This window comes from Phaethon aethereus, assembly GCF_964289735.1.
Source record: "Phaethon aethereus genome assembly, chromosome: 2".
Lineage (NCBI taxonomy): Eukaryota > Metazoa > Chordata > Aves > Phaethontiformes > Phaethontidae > Phaethon > Phaethon aethereus.
In genome coordinates, this window is record NC_138582.1 from 119,330,795 (window position 1) to 119,351,761 (window position 20,967).

The 20,967-nt window shown below is 38.2% G+C and overlaps 1 protein-coding gene across 1 annotated transcript; it reads left to right on the plus strand.

The window, feature by feature from the left end:
- Window positions 1-2,983: 2,983 nt before the first annotated feature.
- On the plus strand, window positions 2,984-16,232 carry STARD3NL (STARD3 N-terminal like; the record flags this gene model as incomplete). Its single annotated transcript, XM_082015527.1, has 7 exons — window positions 2,984-3,208; window positions 6,029-6,106; window positions 8,126-8,203; window positions 9,935-9,988; window positions 10,088-10,205; window positions 12,804-12,902; window positions 15,810-16,232. The coding sequence occupies 7 exons, from the start codon at window positions 2,984-2,986 to the stop codon at window positions 15,860-15,862; spliced, it is 705 nt and encodes a 234-aa protein (XP_081871653.1). The 3' UTR covers window positions 15,863-16,232.
- Between the last annotated feature and the right edge of the window lie 4,735 nt (window positions 16,233-20,967).

Below are 20,967 nucleotides of genomic sequence, written 5' to 3' on the forward strand. Positions count from 1 at the left end.
GCTGATGTTTAGGAACCTTTAAATTTGTATTTGGTCCCCCATGTCTTTTCTATAAACCCATAAAACAGGCTGAGAAGGGGCAGGCAAAGATGGTTCTCTGTCATCTTCCTTTTTTTTTTTTTCTTTTGTTTTTTAATTTTTTTTTTCAATTTTTCTTTCTTTTTCAGAAGTGGTTGACTGGCTTCTGGGCTACCACTCTGTTGACATACTTTAATTTTGCCTCATCTCACTTCTTTTTTCACCTTGCTCCTTTATGGCTGTTTTTCTCCCATTCTCACCTACATGAAACATGAACCTTATAGATTCCTGAATGGTAATTCCAGTCTAGGATGTCTCAGCCGGCAGAAAACAGGGAAAAATGTCATCAGTTTGATGGAATCACAGAATCATTAAGGTTAGAAACGACCTTCAAGATCATGAAGTCCAACCGTTCACCCAACATCACCATGCCCTCTAAACCATGTCCCGAAGCGCCACATCCACACGTATTTTGAACACTTCCAGTGGTGGTGACTCCACCACCTCCCTGGGCAGGAGGTGTTCCAATGTTCCCATGCTTCCCATGTTCCAATGCTTAACCACTCTCTCCATGAAGAAATTTTTCCTATTATTTAATTTAAACTTCCCCTGGCGCAACTTGAGGCTATTTCCTCAAGTATAATAGTAATGGCAGTTCTTCAGAACTTTTACTTTTCAAAATGTTATTTTTCTCAAAGAAGCGACGTGAATCCTTGGGTGTGGACTAGTCTTTACTAGAGGTTGTTTTGAGATGACCAATGTTTTTGCTCAACTTTACTGTGTTCTGTACTGAAATATGTCTTTGCATAGTGAATAGTTAAATGATATGCTTTGTTTTGAGTAGACAGTCATTTCAGATAATGTGGATATTATCTAACAGATAAACGTGATTTGTAGAATAAGGTTTAGTGGCTGGTATTTGAAACAGAGGTATAGAAGTAATTGTAAAAACAGTTGCTGACTGAAAATGTACAGCAACATGGGAAATTCTGTTTAACTTCAAAGCTTGTCCACTTGCCTAACGGTGTTTATATATTCTAATTTGTGCATGACTCAGAGGATGGGAGGGAGCATGTGTTACAGAGTTGGGACTAGCACTTGCTGGGAAAAGTCATTGCACAAATCCCAACACCTCTCACCCGCTGTTGGGTAAACAGAAGGGTGAGAATGAGAAGTAATGAAGATGCTTGGCTGTAAATCTCCTTGAAAAGATCTTGAAACAGGAACAAGTGCAGTACAACAATTTGTGTCTTTATTTTTATTCCCATTAATGATGAAACTGATTATCTCTATCTCATATTCCCACTTCTTATTTTTTCTGGTCATGTGTACTCTGCTAACACTTTTTTAAAGGAGATTAGGCCCACCAAAAGGCCTGTCAGCTTTCCTGGTCCTATGGCTTACAACTGAGAACCAGAAGATACATACCTTGGGTTGGCTTTGGAAAGCCATGGGCAGGAGTGTCCTGGGATTGATTTCCAGGCAGGAGCAGGATGGCAGTAGCCTGCCTGTGCCTGTGCTTGGCCTTATGCTTGGTTCAGCCCGCAGCCAGATCCCAGAATGAGATGGTGATTGATACTGGTTTGGTTTGCCTCTGATTGCTTGTTCCTTTCAGGCAGAGACTCAGCTGGCAAGGTAGTCTCTGGCTCAGTGTGGGTGTGTTACCGTTCTCATGACGTTGCCCAAGAAAAGTGGACTTCGAACTACCTGAAGGCTGTACGTGTGACTTGACCTAGACATTGGCCATCCTTGGCTGGCATGCCTCTTCCTCAGCTGTGATGTGTGAGCACTGGCAACTCCCTGTCCCACTTGTCCTTTTCCCCTTGCATCCTCACGCTTGCCTAGCGGCATGTTGCAGATCCCCTGTCTGCTCTTCCCACTGTGCTTTGGCTGACTGTGTTCTTGCAGACTTGGGAATTGAAACACTTTTGGAATAGAAGAGTCGGAAGGGTTGCTGTTTTGTGGTTTGCTGAAAGACAGCCCACACAGGAAGAGACAAAGTTTTGTTCTTGAATTTCAAAAAGTTATTCCCCCAGTGTTACAGAAGCTTAGTTGATATGATTTCTATTGCAGGATGTATAGCTTAATCTTCCGAGTATTTTGCATAAAATTAAATATCCTGTGTGTTTCCTTGAAACTTTTGTCATAGTCAAATTTTTCTAGAAGCTTTAATTGGAAAAAAGTTCTCGTGGAGTAATGTAGTGAATCACACATCAAACTGCTCCAGTTTTATAAGAAACTTAACCTGAACATTTTCTAAAGCCTTATAGTCAGAAGAGACTTAGTGTAATTGCATTACCTTTAACCACTGGGTTGCATACAGTTTTTTCAGAGCCCTGTCTGGCAATGTAAGTTGTCATAGCAGCTGAATTTATCGAGCAAATAGCAGTCTATTTGCTTTATAGAATGATTACTACAGTATTCAGGGGGTTTTAATGGGTTTTTAATCTTTTGGTTGTGTCAGCTCTGCATGTGCTGGTAGCTAACACTACCATTTTTCAGGAATTGTATGTGAAACTTCCTTTAAGTTGGCTTCCTGTTGAGAGCATTTAAATCAGAATCAGAAACCTTAAAGATGTGCAGCATTATGCTTTATATTCATTCCTGTTTAATGATCTCACGCTAACAACGTGGAGAATGGAGCCTTCTAAATCTAGACAGTGCTTCCTTATTCCTTCTGGTCTAACTGAACATTCATTCTCTTGTTTCACAAATCCTCCAAGAGATTAAGAGAGCCTAGATGTATCACATTTTAGAAACAATTTTTAGAGCCTACTTGCCAAACTCTTTTAGTTGTCAGCTTAGCAAAAAGAGAACTTTAATGGTAAGATGAAATTACCTACTGAAATTCTGGGGTTTTGGCGACTAATGTGTTTTGGTTTTGTTTGTTTAGAAATTCTTCCTATATGGATCAGCCTTCTAGTGATGGTGAAACTGGAAGAAGACCACTCTAAGCAAACCCAGGATGAATCGGGTGCCAGGTGATGCAGAAAATGCTCACAGCAGCAGTGTGGAATCCTGTCCTTCCTTGCGGGATGTCCACTCCATCAACCCAGCGCAGCTGATGGCAAGGATTGAGTCATATGAAGGCAGAGAGAAGAAAGGCATATCAGATGTCAGAAGGACTTTCTGTTTGTTTGTTACATTTGATCTCTTATTCATAACCTTGCTGTGGATAATAGAATTAAATGTGAGTTGCCTTTTTAGTACCCTTAGACTTTATTTATTCACTTCAGGAGTGGTTAATAAGTTGCTCTTTTCTATCCCAAATTATATGCTATTTGTATCTATTTAAATAAAAGTGGCTTTTTACTTTTAAGCTTTCATGAACGTAGTATCTACTTTTAGTCATTAGGATACATGGTTTATTATCTTATCATTAAACCTTTAGACGTTCCTGTAGTCTGTGAACCATGCTGAAGAAACAATTGGAAATCCAGTGAACTTTTCAGGCAGCAAATAAACAAAAATGCTACTGTATGTCTTTGAATTTGACAAGAAGTGTAAATTTTAATAAGATTTGAGAGTTTACCTTCTGAGTAACTCAAAGTCAGAGATATTTCACTGAGGTGTTAGTCCCTGGAAAGACTTCCAATGGTCAAAACTTTTCTTTTGCTGTGGTGTATTTTCTTTGAGACAAACTTAGTATGCTATACATTGTGTATGGCAGGGTGCATTTAAACAACATAAACTCCCACAGTTACCACCTTTTAACTCCACCATTTGTAATTTGGAAATTGTTCAGGCAGTTCTGAAATTTCCAGAAAGCAATAGCATAGCTGATGTGTTAATATTTCATAAGTAGCATCCTGGTTCTTGAACTGGGTTTTAAGCTGTATTCTAAAATATGCATTTAAAAAAGGACACACAGAAAAAAGGGGAGGGATCCCTTTTCTAGACAAGAAAGGTCTTGAGTAAACATTTTTTTTGTCAGCATTCCTTTACAAGATAAATAACCTTGGTTATTGATCTGACATTATGAAGTTTCAGGAGCTGACTGTTCAAGTAGTTCATTGATATAGTGAAAAATACACTTTCTGATTTAATTTGAGAAAGCAGATTTTGTTTGCCTGGATGCTGTAATTTTGGGACTAGACTTCTCTAGTCTCTCTAGGTGGAAAGACTGTTGTATCCAGTGCGTAAAGTTGGCTCATCTCAGAAAAGGAGCATAGTGTTCTGATGCATTTCTTTTTTTAGGCCAGTTTCTTGACAGCATGTTCAACTAAGAGTAGCGGAATCTGGGTTTGTATCTCTTGTCGGGGACTCAGAGTACAGCTTTTTCATATTAGGGCGCTCAGAATATTTAAGACTGTGTATAAAAAATGCTACCAACTCATGATGTTTCATTTTGAATGCTGCAGCATTAAGGGACCTCAAGATCCTAGAAGTTTTCTTTGTGAAAAGCTTTGTTTTAAGGAGAACATATTATGAACCAAAGTCCTGTACTGCCAAATGTCGGCAAGAATGAAAAACAGTTTTTTGTCTTCAGAGGTCATAATATTAGAGGCCATCATTTGATATCTGGGATCTGACACATGGTTAGGTTTTTTATTCTGTTTTTTAAATTAAGTTTTGTTTGCTGGGAAGTCAAAGAGCACTGTGTTAGGACTGTCTGTCACTGGTACATAAGTAATGGGACTTCAGAATTGCTGCTGGAGTTCCTGTAAGTATTGTTTTCCCTTTGTTGCCGTTATCCAGTGTGCTTAGGCATAATTTATTTTTAAACACATCAGGGAGTAGCTCCATGGCAGTTTGAGCAAACCCTAAATCAAGGCTGTCATGGTTCTCTGTTCATCCTGACGTTAACATGGTGCTCAGGCAGACACGCAGTGAACAACTTGGCAGGGAGGAAGTTGATCTTCCTTATTTATACTGGAAACAGATGATCACACCTGATGTAGTACAGAGCAACCAAGGGGAAGCTATATTTAGAAAGGTATTTGTCAGGTAGCCATGGAGGGGAGGGAGAGGAGAAGAAATAGAAGAAATTTGGGGTTGGAGTGACTAGTCTCAGGAGAACACTGTCCAGCAGTATAGTTGGAAAACGTTTGGAAGTGTCTAGACTTCCAAAGTCTAGACACTAGACTAGCTTTGAGATAGTGAGCATATGTTGTTGGCATGCTTTGGGTACCTGCTTTCTTGAAAAGGATGACAATAGTCAAAGTCCATTTTAAAGCCTTCTGTTGGTGTTGTTTTCCAGTGCTTTACATAACTTCCATGCAGTGCTCAATTATTGAATTTAAAATTAAAAACAATAGGCTATAGACACTAAGGTTTTTCGCTCCCAGCTAAGATATGTATTCCTCTCACTTTAACCCAATATATCCTAAATGATTTTCTTACTAACCCAGTTTGAACAGGAACGTGATGAGTCCTTCCACTGGAAAGAAACACAGCGGCTAAGGAAGATATAATTTTGAATCCCCTCAAGCAACTGGAAGGGTTAAAATTGGGCATTAGTTATTTGTGGGAGAATGGTCCAATAGTTGCAGCTTCTGTGTGTTTTACAGTGGGGTGTTTTTGCTCAGGTCTCTTAAATAGTATGTATGCTGATAAGGAAAAGATCTGCAGTATGAATTCAGTTGCTGTTTTGTTTCCTATTTGCTAATATCTGACTAACTAGAGCTAGGTTTTGGGTGGCTTTTTGATCAGCTGTTTTGATCCTCCTTGTGAGACATAAAATGCTCTGAATTTGTGTAACAGACATTACGTTTAATCATTTCTTTTTCCCTCAACAATTTGTTTGCTTTTATTTTGAGACAGTCTGAAATGTAGCTGCATAGGCCAGGTGATAATCCTAAATGTTTTCACTTTGAAAATTGTGTATAACAATGAAAAACAAAGGACTGTAATCTTGAAATTGACATTCTTAGCGTGTATGTCCTCTGTACTTAGTTTAATGACCTTTTTGTACATCAGTGGGGAACTATTAATTTCACCCTTCAGATTTATATGTGTTTTGGCTTCAGTAATTTCTGTTCTAAAGCTGTGTGTGGTGTTTTCTTTGTAGGTAAAAGGAGGCATTGAGACTACCTTAGAGAAAGAAGTCCTACAGTATGACTACTCTTCTTCATATTTTGATATATTTGTAAGTGTTCTTTTAAAAAAAAAAGAAGCAACAAAATTATAGTTTTTCCACATTGCTCCTTCCACAGACGTTCCATAGTTTTGAGTCCTGTGAAAGGGTTGACCTTTTCTTGATAATTTAAACCAGAAGGACTTGTGCCAAATTTCACCTATCTAGCAGTTGCCTTGCAAAATCTAGGGGTTGCTTCGGCAGCAGGCTTGTGAAGCCTGTGGGTGGAGATGCTTGGGCACACTTAAATTGCATCTTCTGCTTGGCAGGGATGGTGGTGGGGGAAGCTGATGAAAACTCAGCCAAGCATGTGAGACTGATGTAACATAAAGACAATTCATTAAGAGGACAAGACCAATAGTTTTCCAACTGTAAAATAATTTTGTTTAAATTGATGTTTTTGTCCTCCCACAGAAATAAGTCAGTTGCAGTGAGGAAAGACTTGTTCCCAGGTTGGCCTGTGTAGGTCAGGTTTTTTCAGGTTTCTATGTTTTGACTTAAACAGGGGTTTTTTAGCATTGTGCTAAAAACAGATGAAGTATGGTTCTCCTTTACTACATATAAGCACCTTAGGTACATGGGAAGAACTCTACTGCATTAGGAAACTTGTCTTTCAGCAAGGCTGTAGCTCTGTAGTTGCAATGCATTTTGCACTGCATGGACCAAAAGTTACTGATGTCTAAGTAAAAGCTGCTTCTTTACAGTTCTTCTAAAGGGCTCCATATTTTTGCAAGATCATTAATTCTTCCAGGTCTTGTTTGCCTGGCAGTTGGCTTGGTATCAGTCATTTCATAATTGTGATTATATACAGAATCTCTCTTTGAAACTGGTATCAAAACCCGTACTTGTTTCTGCATTGCACCATTTGCTGTGTCAAATGGAATGAGATACTGGATAGAAAAATTTTGTAAGCTAGCAAACTATGCTACTTCTCCCCTTCTCTCTCATCATTATTTTGCTGGCAGGTTCTCCACTATATACCTTAGCGCAGAAAGCAAAAAATGTTACCTGTAAATGTCAATGCTCTGGAAATTATTTTGCCCTGTAGTTGAACCAAGGGTTAAAAACATCTAATGCAAAATAATAGACTTTTATTCCCTGGGAAGGGACTAGGTCATTGAATTCTGCAAAATGATTTGTGGGCTTATACAGGATTTCTTCTGTTTCTGCTACACATCACTGAAACATGGATTTGCATAAGATTAAATGGGTTCATTGTACCTCTGGCCATGTCTGTCCTTGATTTCTCTTCATTTCTACGTGTTTGTTTCACATTTTTTAGATTCTGAGCACATCTTTGAAAACAAGTTGGAGGCAATCTAATATCAAAGAATAAACAGGGAAATTGAGGGTTAGGGTCCCTGATTCAGAATCTTGTCTGTCTGCAGTTGATTCCATTTTCAAATAGGGAAATCCGTGTCTAGGGAAATTTTCTTTCTTTACTGCAAAATATTTAGAATGGTTTGCTTCTGCACGCATCTCCATAAAGAATAATTGATTGCTGCAACATTGATATTTCAATAAATACTAAAAATTCTGCAAGTAGAAAATTGTTTTAAAAAATTATTCCCAGTTTCCGATTGCATTTGTGAGGTCTGTACAGTTTTTAATCGTATTCTTGTGCAGTAGCACACCGCTAAGATTAGTGGGGATGCACAGTGATGCTCAAAGTATTTGCTGGATTAACTGTGTCTAGATTTAACTGCTTAGATTCCAGTCAGGTAAAATGATCGTGAACATACTTTGTGTAGCTTTTTTCTGTAACTTATTTATAGAATAAATGTAGATGCACATGCTTGCATTGCATATTTGAGCCTGTGTAGGCATGTGAGTGTTGCTATTTGGTTTACAAATGGGAAATGGTGTTCTATTTCTGTTTTACAGCACACATTCAAATTTGTTTCTCAGTAACAGAACTTAGATTGCCCTGTTTTAAGTTGTTTTGTAAGCAGTATTTTCAGTGAGCTGAGAATCTTGTGGTTCTTCTGTGTTCTGAATTAACCAACAAATATTTTTTTCCTTTCTCTATAGCTACTGGCAGTCTTTCGATTTAAGGTGTTAATACTTGCATATGCAATGTGCAGACTGCGCCATTGGTGGGCAATAGCTGTGAGTAGTAGCCAAGCATAATGGAGTTTTAACTAGAATGGGTCAAACAGACAAAATTTTTAGATGCCTCTTAACGCTTGTATGTTAAGAATCATCTTGATGCTATATATTAAAATTTGCTGTACAGTAACAGATTAAAAACTTCTGTTCTGGACGATTTGCAGCCTAAAGCAAGAATTTAATAGCCCATTGGGTGTGGTCCTTACACTATCATGTTAACACAAATTGAAGACTTATTTTGAATCCAGTATGGATGGCTAGTTGTAACTGCTTGTTACGTCTGACTTGTTAATTAACGTTTTAAATATATTTGCATATGAAATAGTGAACTGTATTTCAGAAAGCAGACTTGGTGTTATTTTACCAGAGATCCAGCTGTCCACTAACTTCCACATTCTTAGCTTTCTAGACTTTTAGGTGCCAGCCATTGAGAACTAGCACCTGTGTTGCTTCATGCTCCAAGACCAAATGTTGAATATGCATCCTTTTTTAGAAAGGCAATTCTTGAGAACTGTAGGAAATGATAAATTTTCAGTGCATTGGAGCAAAGATTTTTAATGCAGCTGTACTGTGTGGATGAGCAAGAATGCAAAACTTGATGACAAATTCATACTTCCACCAGCTAATGCTGTAGATTGTAATGCAATAGGCACATTGCTGGCTTAGTACATTGTAAAACTTAGATTTATTTTTTTTTTTTCCCCCCCTTACGCTGTGGTAGGTGCATGTAAATGTGTTCATTTATAACTTTCTTCAAGACAGTAGCATGGAGTTTGTTTAGTAGTCTGAGATTACATGTGATGTTTTTTTTTAAATTGTGTTATTAGCATGACACAAACACATACATAATATAACTGCTGCTCTGATTGTGTTTATTTTTAAGTGCATGCCTCTCAGAATCCCTTACTCCTAGTTGTGTAGCTTTAGAGTATTTCTTCCAATGACATCCTCCAACTTGATGCAGTTGATTGTGAGGTGGTGAGAGTGAACCCATCATGGTGGTAAGCAATGGATGTATAAAACTTCACTGAAGGTTTGCAGAAGCCATTAATCTTAAAATCCTACCTCTGCTTACCAGAAGCTAGTTAGGTTCTGCTATTATTTAAAGAATTGCTGGACCCAAATGCAGTAATAGTGTTAGAAGCCTTGCTTAAGTGAACAGTACTTGTCCACTGCTTTTTTGGTGGTTTTCTAACACTTTATGTAGCCTGCCATTTTTTTAAATGTCAGGGAATATCAAGTCTTCAAGGTGATTCATTTTTCATACCATTATGTGAATTAAAATACAAATTTGAATTTACTCATGCAAAGATGTTTTGTTATTTGAAGTGGATCTTTTGATTTGGATGGTAGTGAAAAGCATTTGGAGCAACTGCTGTTTGCTTTTTCCCAAATATATAGATAATTCTTTAAGGGACTTGGTGAATAAAATATTGCATCTTCATTATACAGTAAGATCACAATTTATATAACTTAGCATCTGTGTAGCATCTAAACTGCCTATCAGCTATGTGGAAATCAACATTTGGAGATGTCTATTAAAAGTTACCTATATTGAGAGGATTATTTTAATAGCATTTTAAGTTAATTGTATCATATCTGCTATGTTTTATTAATCTATGATCTTACTGTTGTTGATAAATATTTAAAGTTGCAACTGATAGATAATGGCAGAAATGAGAAAGTAAATCCAATTATTAGTCTTAACTGTTTTTACCCTGTCTCTTTCAGTTTACAACAGCAGTGACCAGTGCCTTTTTATTAGCAAAAGTAATTATTTCACAGGTATATATTCTAATCAAATGTTTGTTTTACTTCATTGTTTTCTTGAAAGTAAGATTCTTCAGGGTCATTTCTTAATGTTGTGTGTTTGTGTCCTTCAAGCTGTTCTCACAGGGTGCTTTTGGCTATGTGCTGCCCATCATATCCTTCATACTTGCCTGGATTGAAACTTGGTTCTTGGACTTTAAAGTGTTACCACAAGAAGCCGAAGAAGAAAACAGTAAGCTTTTGATATTTCCCTTCAATCACTGCAGCTGGCAACATTTGATCCCATGTTATCTGGCAGAAGAATGCTTCTTTCAGCTTCTCAAAATTTGGAGAGCTGTGGGAAAAAATAAAATATGGCATAACTTTTCTTTTTCTGGAAAGGAACATATGCCTTCAATGAAGTGAGTTTTTAATTTTGGGACGCCAAGTTAAAAGTTACAAGGGCCAGAGATAGTAATTTGTCAAGCACTTAGGAACATATATAATTTTGTGTGCGTAAGACAAGAAAATTTACACTGACTTGCACTTCTAAAATTTTCTTTTTTGGGTAACACATAGACGAAGTTGCTGGTTCCTCTTGTAGGAAGAGCAGGCACAATAACTAACTGAATGTCACTAACTTGTCTTTTGAGGTGGAAAAGGGAAAGCAAAGAAGTATTGTGGAGAGTCTGCTTCATGCACAGATAGAATGAGACCAGAGCAAGTATGAATTTCAGCCTCTTCAAGATGGGGCGCTAGGGCATCTGAAGCTCAATGTATTCAACTAAACAGAGAAAACTCACTGATTTAGTTGAAAGAGAATATTGCTTGAGTGCTGAGGAAAAGAAAGCATAGATTTCTGCTGCAGATATTTTGTTAGTTTCAACAGCAGGAGAGTAATTATACAGCGAACCTGGCTTTGTGCATCACACTCTGAAATACAGTCTGAAACTGTGTTGGAAATGCATGCTTGCCTGTTATGTAAAAACACAAACTTTACATGGGCATGGATGCCTCCATGGTTTTTAGTGCTCTGAGATGTAATCTTTCTACTTTGTTCCCTTCTCTCCTCTTTCACAGCACTCCGAAAAGAAATTGGTTAAATTAGTACATTGGGTTTTGCCTAGAAAAAGGGAAAATTAGGGTACCTTTTTTTTTTTGAGGGGGTGAGGAAATAACAGCTGCATCACACTTTTATCTCAATGGGTAAGAAATCTAACTATTTCAGAGACTTTTTATAGACAAAGTATTTGATGCATACACATGTAAATACTTCATTATCATATTCATAAAATTGAGATATTATCAGTAAATCCCTGTGGGATTCAATGATACCTTCTTCATTCCTTGAAATAGATGGTATTTATTTAGAAGTATGTGCTTTTTATTTGAACTCTGTGTATTTCCCAAAAAGATGGTGTTTTACTGGAAAAATTCTGGTTTTAAGCAATTAAGTCAGACAAATGGTAGACATGTTTGTATTGTGTTGTGTGGTGGTTCTTACATAGTGCCTTATTTGCTCTTAGATCTAGGCAGATAATGAAGCCAGATTTTAAGTTTTTGCTTTTTGACCAGCTATTTTTCTCTCCTATCTATAGTGTGAGTGGAAACTGACTTTTTTCCCACCTTACTGTTTTGTTTTAAAACAAACAAACAAAAAACTACACCAATTTTCTGCCTAATGCAACAATACTCACAATTTGGAGATGTTTTATCTGTAACTTAAAAAAAAAAAAAAAAAAAGAAAAGAAGGGCAAAACTGTCTTTCCACTGAAGAAGTTTTCCAGCTCTAAAAGTTTCCTTGCTATGAGCAGGATTTAAATCTAAAATCCACCCAGTGTATTGTCTTCTAGCATCTTGTGACTTATTGTTAAGTATGGAGACTGACCTTCCTCTTTTGCACAGAGTGGAAATACAAGTAAAATAGTTGTCATCTTTGGAGGCTTCATAGAATCATTTAGGTTGGAAATGACCCATAAGTTCATCAAGTCCGACTCTGAACTAGTTAATAAGATGAAATTAATATGTAGAAATAGTAGTTTGAGTTGGAAAGAGATTTTATGGGTTTTTTTATAACTGCTGGCTACCTCAGGTAGCTGTCCTGAGTCAGTAAAACATCAAGGGTTTTTTGTTGTGTGTTTTTTTTCTCATCAGTATTCATGTGGCAGAGAGTAAAGGATGAAAGTTCAGTAGCCTTATGTTGACCTAAAATGCTGTCTTTGCCTGTTGTAATCAGAGGACCTGTTGATGGCAGTAAGGATGAGATGAATTAGCTTCTCTCCCAACCCCTTTTGGTTTTTGTCCCATATTAAACACACCAAAATAGCCCCATGTCATTTCCAAATAATTTTCCTGATTTTAGATGCTATTGAGCCAAAAGGAGTTGAAGGTTGGAGTAACTAGGTATGTTGAGACAGGTGAGTGAAAGTAAGCCATTAATGAGAAGTCTTATAGTGGCAAAGTGAGAAAATAATTCATTTGGTTATGCATGGCAGCTTACTGATCATTAAAAATATATTTCAGAGTTTTAGTTAGTGGATATTGATGAATTACTGATGAATACAGCATCCTCATCATGCAACTGCATATAGTAGAAGGTAGGATTCCTTAATTCATGTGTACAGAACCTCTGTTTTGCTGGAGTGTGTCTCCTTAGCTGCCTGAAGTTATATAGAAGACGTAAATGTTAAATTAACAGTTTGCTTCTTTTCTGAGATATTTATTTATGGAAGTAACTTGTTAGGAATGCTAACATAATACATCAGTCTTTAGGATTCTTCATCAATACTTGATCCTTAAGATGCTATGTTGAAAACATTAAGGATTTGGGGTTTTGGTTTTTTCCTTTCAGGATTTTTGATAGCACAGGATGCTTCTGAACGAGCAGCTCTTCTTCACCCAGGAGTCCTCTCTGATGGGCAATTCTATTCCCCTCCTGAATCTGTAGCAGGTAGTTATGTTCACATAGTGAATGATTTTTCATATTGGCATTAAACTCCTGCATATTTCACCCCCTTCAGAGGGTAAGGTGGGGGAAGGGAAAAAAAGTATTTTCCTTTTCAAATTAAGTGTACTTTACAATCCTAAAAGGAAAGATTATTTTCTGTTCAGTAATTCAGTTTAGTTAGTACTCATCAGATGAATTACAATACACATAGTTAGTGGGGCTTCTGACATGTCCTGAAGGTGTGAAAAACAAGGTAAGTCTGAAAGAAAATGGTACTGCAGCTGAAAGGAGGAGGTTATCGTTTGTTTCTGCCATCGATGATCCTTGTGGGTCCCTTCCAGCTTGAGATATTCTATGATTCTGTGATCTCTTATCTGCTAGCAAGTAGTGTTTATGCAGCAATGCACCATTTAACCTAGCCTAAACTTGGAGCTTTACAGTATCTTAGGGTAGACAGTGAACCTATAACTGCTCTAAAGCAAACTGAAATTTCAATCAGAGGCTCTTTTTCTTTCTCATAACAAAAAGAAAAAGCCCTCTCTCTATAAACATGCTAGCTGTGTGGGTGTATTAAACTGAGGGCAGGTGTTAATTACATCTTAACTCTGCATATCATCTGCTTTGTTCTAGTTGAGGTATGAGTCACATAAGCCAAAAAATAAATGGAAATACTGCAAGGTTTAAGAATGTGTTTGCAGGCATTTCAAGGAAATGAGTAATTTCTTTATGGGTTGAGTGGATTTGAGTTATTTGGGAATGCAGAGTGAACCCCCAAATCCTATGTCAGTCTTTCTACCCTAAAATGTAAATCTCTTCTGTAAAGCTGTGCTTTAACATATAGTTAAAAGATTAATGTCTGCTAATTGCTACAGATATGTTTGCCTATCTTGTATTATAGAGTTATACAGGTTGCTGATATTTTTCAGTTTAATGGCTGGGTCTATGGTTGCTGAGCATCTTGGCATAATGAATGACGTAGAGCTCCATCTAGGGATGACAAAGCATTAAGACAATGTTGAGTATAACGATGCAAAGTGAAAATGTATTTTAGTTAAAGCTGTGAGTCTACCTTGGCAATAGAATATACAGTGTGAGAGGAAGTGTAAGTGGAGCTAACATTTTCCCTGGCAGTTTGGCTAGGTCAATGTTACATGTGCAGTGAGCTATTGTGCCTCAACGTGCGTGTGGTGACTACAGGTGTATGACTGTGCCATTGCTTGCAGCTCATCAAATGACTGTTTGTCACCTGAGTTTCAGTAACAGCTCATGTGCCTTCTCCTAGTCTGCCCTAACTGCCAAGTAAGTTTGTTTAAGCACCCTTTATGGGTATGAGAAGCAAAAGAAACAGTCAAATTAATATATTTGAACTAAACCACACAGACAGTGGTAGTCACAAAGTATTCTGAAACTGTTAGATGATGTACAGGAAAAATAACTCACACTTTAAAAATATTTTCTTCAAAATTCTGCATTTTTTTTTCAGATAAGACAAGCCATGGATTGCTCTGAGAGCAATTTTTGGTCAATTTGCCTTACGCAGTGATTGGAAAAATATTTAGATATGTACTATTCCTCATGGTCAGTCATGCAGAGGGTAATAAACCCTTTGCTGACATGGCAGCATGTCTAAAAACAAATCTTTACTGTCAGGAGGTGACATTTAAAACAGGCTCTGTTGGAATTTTCAGCATATTTATCTTTTTATGTCTTCCTTGAGGATGCACGTGTCCAGGGCCGTACCCTTTTCCATCCACCACTTTGTATGGATTGACCCTAAATCTTCAACGTTACACTTGGTTGCCAAGTAATCATTCCTGAGGCAGCAAGTGGGAAATCAGCCTGGAAAGAGTACATTTCTACAGTTCCTGTACAATTTGAACTTCAAAATGAAAGGCAGGTGTTCTATTCCAAGAAAGGAAAGGACTTCAGAGTAGTTTGGCCACAAAGAATACTTAACACCTTTGTCTTTTTTTACTTCTTTGTGAGAGGGAATGTGGGTCCATAGTTCAGCTTTAAATTGATGGCAAAAGCCCAAGCAAGTCTCCCAGGCATTTTATCATAGACGTTTCTTTACTCACCTTCCCACATGTAGCCCTGTGACCGGTTAAGCGTTCTTTTTGGGGCCTTCCAGGGCTTTGTCACAGCAGAGAGCTGAGAGCAGGCAGGGGACGAGGAGGAGAGAACCGGGCAGGGAGAGGCAGAGGGAGCAATTTGGTTGCTGGTTTGGAGTGAGGCAATCTCTTGCCAGAACAGTAGATTATGAAATTATGAATTTGTTAGATAGGATTTCTGGCTGCTTTGAAAGTGTCTTCTGAAGTTGTCTTCCAAAGGGCAGGATGCAGCAAGTAGGAAAATCTGCTTGTCAGTGAGCAAGTGTGGAGTTGATTGTCCTGAGTGTGTTGTAGTGAAAACTTGAAGAACTTGCTAACTGAATCCATTGACAGGGTAGGTATTTCAAGAATGATCCCAGTGCTGGATTTTGGGTTTGATAACTGTTTAAAAAAAACTTCAATGTGAAACACAAAAAAAGATAAGAAATTTAAAATAAAAAGAAAATATTTTTATGATAAATAGTTGCTTTAAATTGCCTTTTGATAAGCCATTAGCTTATCAAAGCAGTGGTGCTCTGCTCTTTTCTTTTTTCCTCTCTTTTTTTTTCTTTTTTCCTCTCTTTTTTTTTCTTTTTTCCTCTCTTTTTTTTTCTTTTTTCCTCTCTTTTTTTTTCTTTTTTCCTCTCTTTTTTTTTCTTTTTTCCTCTCTTTTTTTTTCTTTTTTCCTCTCTTTTTTTTTCTTTTTTCCTCTCTTTTTTTTTTCTTTTTTCCTCTCTTTTTTTTTTCTTTTTTCCTCTCTTTTTTTTTTCTTTTTTCTCTCTCCCCACTGATCTAACAGCATTCCTGTCTTCCTTTTCAGGATCTGATGAAGACTCTGAAGAAAAACAAGACAGTGAAAAACCAGTTGTATAGCAAATATGAAAAAGCAGGTAAATTCCTTTGCATAGAATCTGAATATTCCTAAAAATATTTTTTTCTTCTTAGTTCCTTCCCAAATAATTTGAACAGTGGGGTAAGTATTAGGAGTTCATCATCTTTGAACTCAGTCTGTCTGTCATAGCAACCTTCAAGCAGGAAATCCTGACAGGCTCTTGGGAGCCTGTAGATGGGCTCCTCTGCTGCCGAGTTCTGGTTAACTGCAGGCCTGGGGATCTGAGAGCACTGTTCTGGAGTATAGTGTAAAAGGCTGCAGGCTCGGGGTGGAACACCTCCAGCGTTTATTTCTTGGCTGTCGTGGAAAGGACAATAGTGGACCAGATGTGTAAAAGCTCCTTTTTTTGGAAGTGGGGAGAGATATTTCTCTGGAGATGGAAATGCAGGAGTGCTAGGAAGAGAATTGCATTTAGCTGAGCTCTAGGACAAACATACTCATCTTGAAGATTGCATGGGCAAAACTACTTCAATATTTCCTCTCTCCTCAGTCTATTTAATACTGCAAATGGGTTACACCGGAACAGCTGTGTCCTAAGATTTTTTTGTAGTGTACTTTGGTTAAATATGAGAGATTATTTCCTGATTTTGGAAATTACTTCCTTTACTTTTGGAATTACCTTGCCCCATGCTTTCACTTCACCACACATGGCGAAGTTCAAGCTAGGGGAGGTATTAAATGTTCTTGAGAAGGTGAAGCTTCTGATGTGAAATCTTCTAGTGCTCGTCAGGAAGAGCGGATGACCTTTTCAGCCTCCCCGTTTTCAATATCTGTTGTCTTGACTTGCATTGTCATTCAGCCTGACTTGTGTAATCTGTTGCAGAAAGAAAATCCCTGAGGGAAGTTGTTGAGGTTTGGAAACTGGCAACAGAGTCTGTGGCTGACTTGCTGGTGGAGCTGCTGAGGGGAGAACTTATTCATTAGGAAGCAAAGGGAATGGTTCCCATGTACTGTAATACCTCACAAAGATGTACCTTGTTGACATATGTATATTAGGTTGCCTCCCAGGTGGTCTGAAAATATTTGTCTATGATGTATTATTATTCAGTGATTCCTGAAGTTGATCTTCTAATGACTAGGTAATTACTGGAAAGTGTTGTCTTGTGTACCTAATCAAGAGGCTGGTAATATAATGAAGTAAAACTTCTCTGTGGTGGAAGTATATTTAATGATTGTTGGGACTTGCTAGGTAAAATTATTTTATGTTATTGCAAATTTGTCACTAGTTTTATGTTTACTTTTTTTAACTCCATGCATTTTCTTTTTTAATGGATGTGTTCACTTTCTAAAATAAAAATGTTAAAACATGGGTAATGCATTATGATATTTTGTGGCTTTATCAACTGAAAATGCACATGTACCAGTCCTTTATTTCTTGCAGGGTAATGAGGATTCCAGTTTGCATAGATTTTGTGCAAAATGTGGCTGCCTGTAGGGATGCGGTGTTAGTGGAACATCATTTCTTTGTTGCATATGTGATACCAAAAGGATGCAGAGAGCTTTTTGAAGTAACTTAGTTCCCACTCCTGTACTGGTGGTGGATGTTGTTCAGGGTCAAGGAGGAAACTGGAGTTAAGTGAGCCTTTGCAAACACTGGTATTACCCCAGTAGTGAAAGGAAGGCAGTCAATCGTTCAATTCAGATGTTTATGTATAAGATATGTGTTTTCAGATACAGATATTACCTGTTAACCGATGCTTGATCAAAAAAGTTTTAGGTAACACCTAATTCCTACCTAAAGGGGAATGTAAGTGTTGTCACTTTCTTTATATAGCCACTAGATTTTATTAGCAACCTGCACAGCAAATATTAAGTACCAACATATTCTTCACATGTTAACTCATGCATATGGACTATATTGCTCTGTAGTAGTTCCGTTACTGTGGAACAGAAGCATAGCAGGTAGAAGACAGGCTGGGCTGTTGTCTAACTCTTCCACAGCTTTTCCTTGAACCAGTAGTGACTCAATTTGCAGGATTTTTCCACTAAAAGCACGAATGGAAAGCCAGTCCTCAAAGCATTAAAACATCCATTGGCTCCCCCTTACTCAGTCTCAACAAATCCATAAAATAACAGCAGGGGCTGGTAAGCCACTGCAGCTGTCAAACTCACAGCCATGAACTTGCTGAGCCCTGGAAATTGCAGATGGATACTTGTGTTCAACACTGTTTCGGGCAGTGTGGATACAGGATTTCTTTTCTCTTTTCAGCTTTGGGTATGAGCAAGTGGGCTGGGAGATCATTTATTAAAAGTGGGATCAAGTCCTGAACATGATCAGTTGCTGAGTTGTCCTGTTGGAGTTGAGGCTACAGCACTGAACAGAGACCCATTCTGGGGGCAGTACAAGGAGAAAGGAGAGGAAGAGATGGAGGTGAAAGTGATACTATTGAAGTCTGCAAGAGCTACATTTAAGCAGATGTTTTGAGAATACCTTCACAGCTATTTCATTTCACTTTAACAGTAAAATCACCTGCCTTTTTGCTCCAAATAACAGTACTGTAAATAAGTGCATGACTAAAAGCTTAGGCAGTCTATCTTATGTCACATTGACCATCAATATTCATCAAATGCACTAAGTGGTTACAGCGGCTTCGGTATGCTATTTCTAAAATTCTCTTCTGTGACTGCTGGATGAAAGAAATAAGCCAGGATCAAGTCTATCACTTATGTCACTTCAGAATATTCAAGATCTGTTCCAGAGGATGTAGGTAAGAATAAACCATTAGAAGAAAAAAAAATCAAAACCTGTCATTTAACAATGCTCTTCCGAACCAAATATTAAACTTGATGAGAAAAATGCATCTGGGATAGGAGGTCAAAAATTCCATTAAACCTGAACTTCATCTAGGTGCATGGCTTTATTTGAACACCTTCCTCAATCTGCAATATGGAATTCCTCTGGAAATGTAAGAAATGCAACCTGTTCTCAGTGTCTGCTTCCTCCTGCAGTTAATACTCCTCCTGGGATGGTACTCCAGCTCCTCAGGACCAGTTCCTCTGGCAGTAGTGTCCTGCAAGCAGGGGCCAGTTGGGCATACAGGGTAGGAAAAATACAGCAGCAGGGCTCGCATTACAACAAAGCTGGGGTGAAGCAGCTGGGTTGCCCAGCTTGGGAAAGCTCCTGCTTCTGTCTTGAGGAGAAACATGGATTTTCCTTTCGAGGACTGAGAATTGCATTTGAAGAATGATCACTGCTTGTTTTGGTGTCACCTAGAGAGGTCCCCTGGCAGCAGGTAGGTGATTTTTGCAAATGAAGTAGTGCAACTGAATCCTGCTATGTTTTAACAATTGGAAGGAAGGAGCTTGAGACAAATGTCCTTGTATCTGACTTACAGAGATTCAGGGACGGTATTACAGTGGCTGTCATGATAGAGTTCTCAAAGTTGATTTGGTTTTGGTGATGCAAGTTGTGCTCGGAGAAACAGCAAAATAATAGCAGAATGTAGAGTTGAGCATTTAAGTCAGTTAAACTAATGTATGTCAGGCCTGGAGAACTGTTTTCATGTATGTCTTCAGTTTTCCTGCGAGTCATGAGTAATTGAGTTGAGCTGAGCAGTTCAGCAAGCAGGCAAGAAAGCAGGTCACCCTGTGGTTTTCTAGTTTTGAAAAGCTGACTATATGAACTGTTCTAAACACACCAAATGTGGCTGTAGGCTGTTTGTAATTTGTTGGGTTTTCTTTTTATTGGGCTTGAAAATGAGATTTGAAGTGAGTCTTTTTTTCAAGAAGCAGGTTTCAGTGAAGAATCTAAAAGGAAAAAAAACCTCCAAATCCCCAAACCCCAGCAACTTGTTGATGAAATTGATGCCATTAGCTGGTTTTCATGTTGTAATCTGTGACAGGCTTAGGGGTGTTTTGATGATTTATTGCAACTGTAACTTAAATAAATACATTTTGCAAGAACATTTTTTTCCCCATTAAGAAGAGACAGTTAATCTGTATTGGGTTGCTTAAAGCTCCAAACTATACAAAATGAAAAAAAAGTTTCCATTACCAAAAAGAGGAAAAAAATGAACACAACTTAAAATACACTTACGATTTTCCGTGTTGTTCGCTTTGTGTGGGATCAGGAACCTGCAGAAAGGTGTGATCAGGAGCTGGTATTTTGGCATGAGCATGTGCACCACTGATCTGCTGCCACACAACGTATTTAAGCGCATACCTATAGACACTTCTCACATGTACATGTGTCAGAGTCCAATATTCTCTAAACAGGTTGTTTCAGATGTTCCACAGCGGCAGCTTTTGATGTTTAATACCATATTTACTTATTTGATAGATTAGGCATTACGGGCTACTTGGATTTAGAAGAGGGATACAGCAATATGCCAAAATCACAAGACAAGCATGCTATAGCAAGGGTAATATACAGTGAAATCACAGTACAAATGTGATTCCCATTACCAGTCCCTATATGTTCCACGATCATGGTGCCCCATGTTGCCAGGAAGTAAGTAATATGTGGCTTGAGGCCAGCTCAAGCCCATTGCAGATGATTTCCTGTTGCAAACTGCTGCCCTTCAGGAGTATCTCTCAAAGAAAGGCAGGTTTTGGGACCTTTGCAATCCAGAGTGTTAATGCTTCTGCTTGTACCAGACCTGACTTAAAATGGAACAGGTATCTTTACAGCGCAGAACTGTAGCTTGTGGGGTTTTTTTTTGTTTGGATGCTAGGTGCCTCTTAGACTTAGAAGAATGCTTTACCTGTTGAGGAACAGCCTTGTACGTAGCAGGTCTCCCTAGGCCTACTCATTAAATTGGAGACGAGTATAGTTCAGTGATCACAGATCATTTTGTCTGTCTATTCAGAAGAAATGCTCAGGGCCTTGATCAGTTGTTCTTACAGTGCATATCCTGAAGACAAAGAATATTCTGGGGCTTTTGAGAGCATTCACATGTACAAAAACCCTGTTAAAACCTCAGTTGGCAGAGGGTGGAGAGCACATCTGCTTCCAGTTCACTTCCTCTAAAGCACCCCATTGAAGCTGCAGAGTGGCACCCAGAGCCTCCTTGTGACAACTCAAGTTTGCAATGGTCTTGGGGAATGCCAGAGGTCAAATTAAAGCTCAAGTATTTCTTCCTGCCCG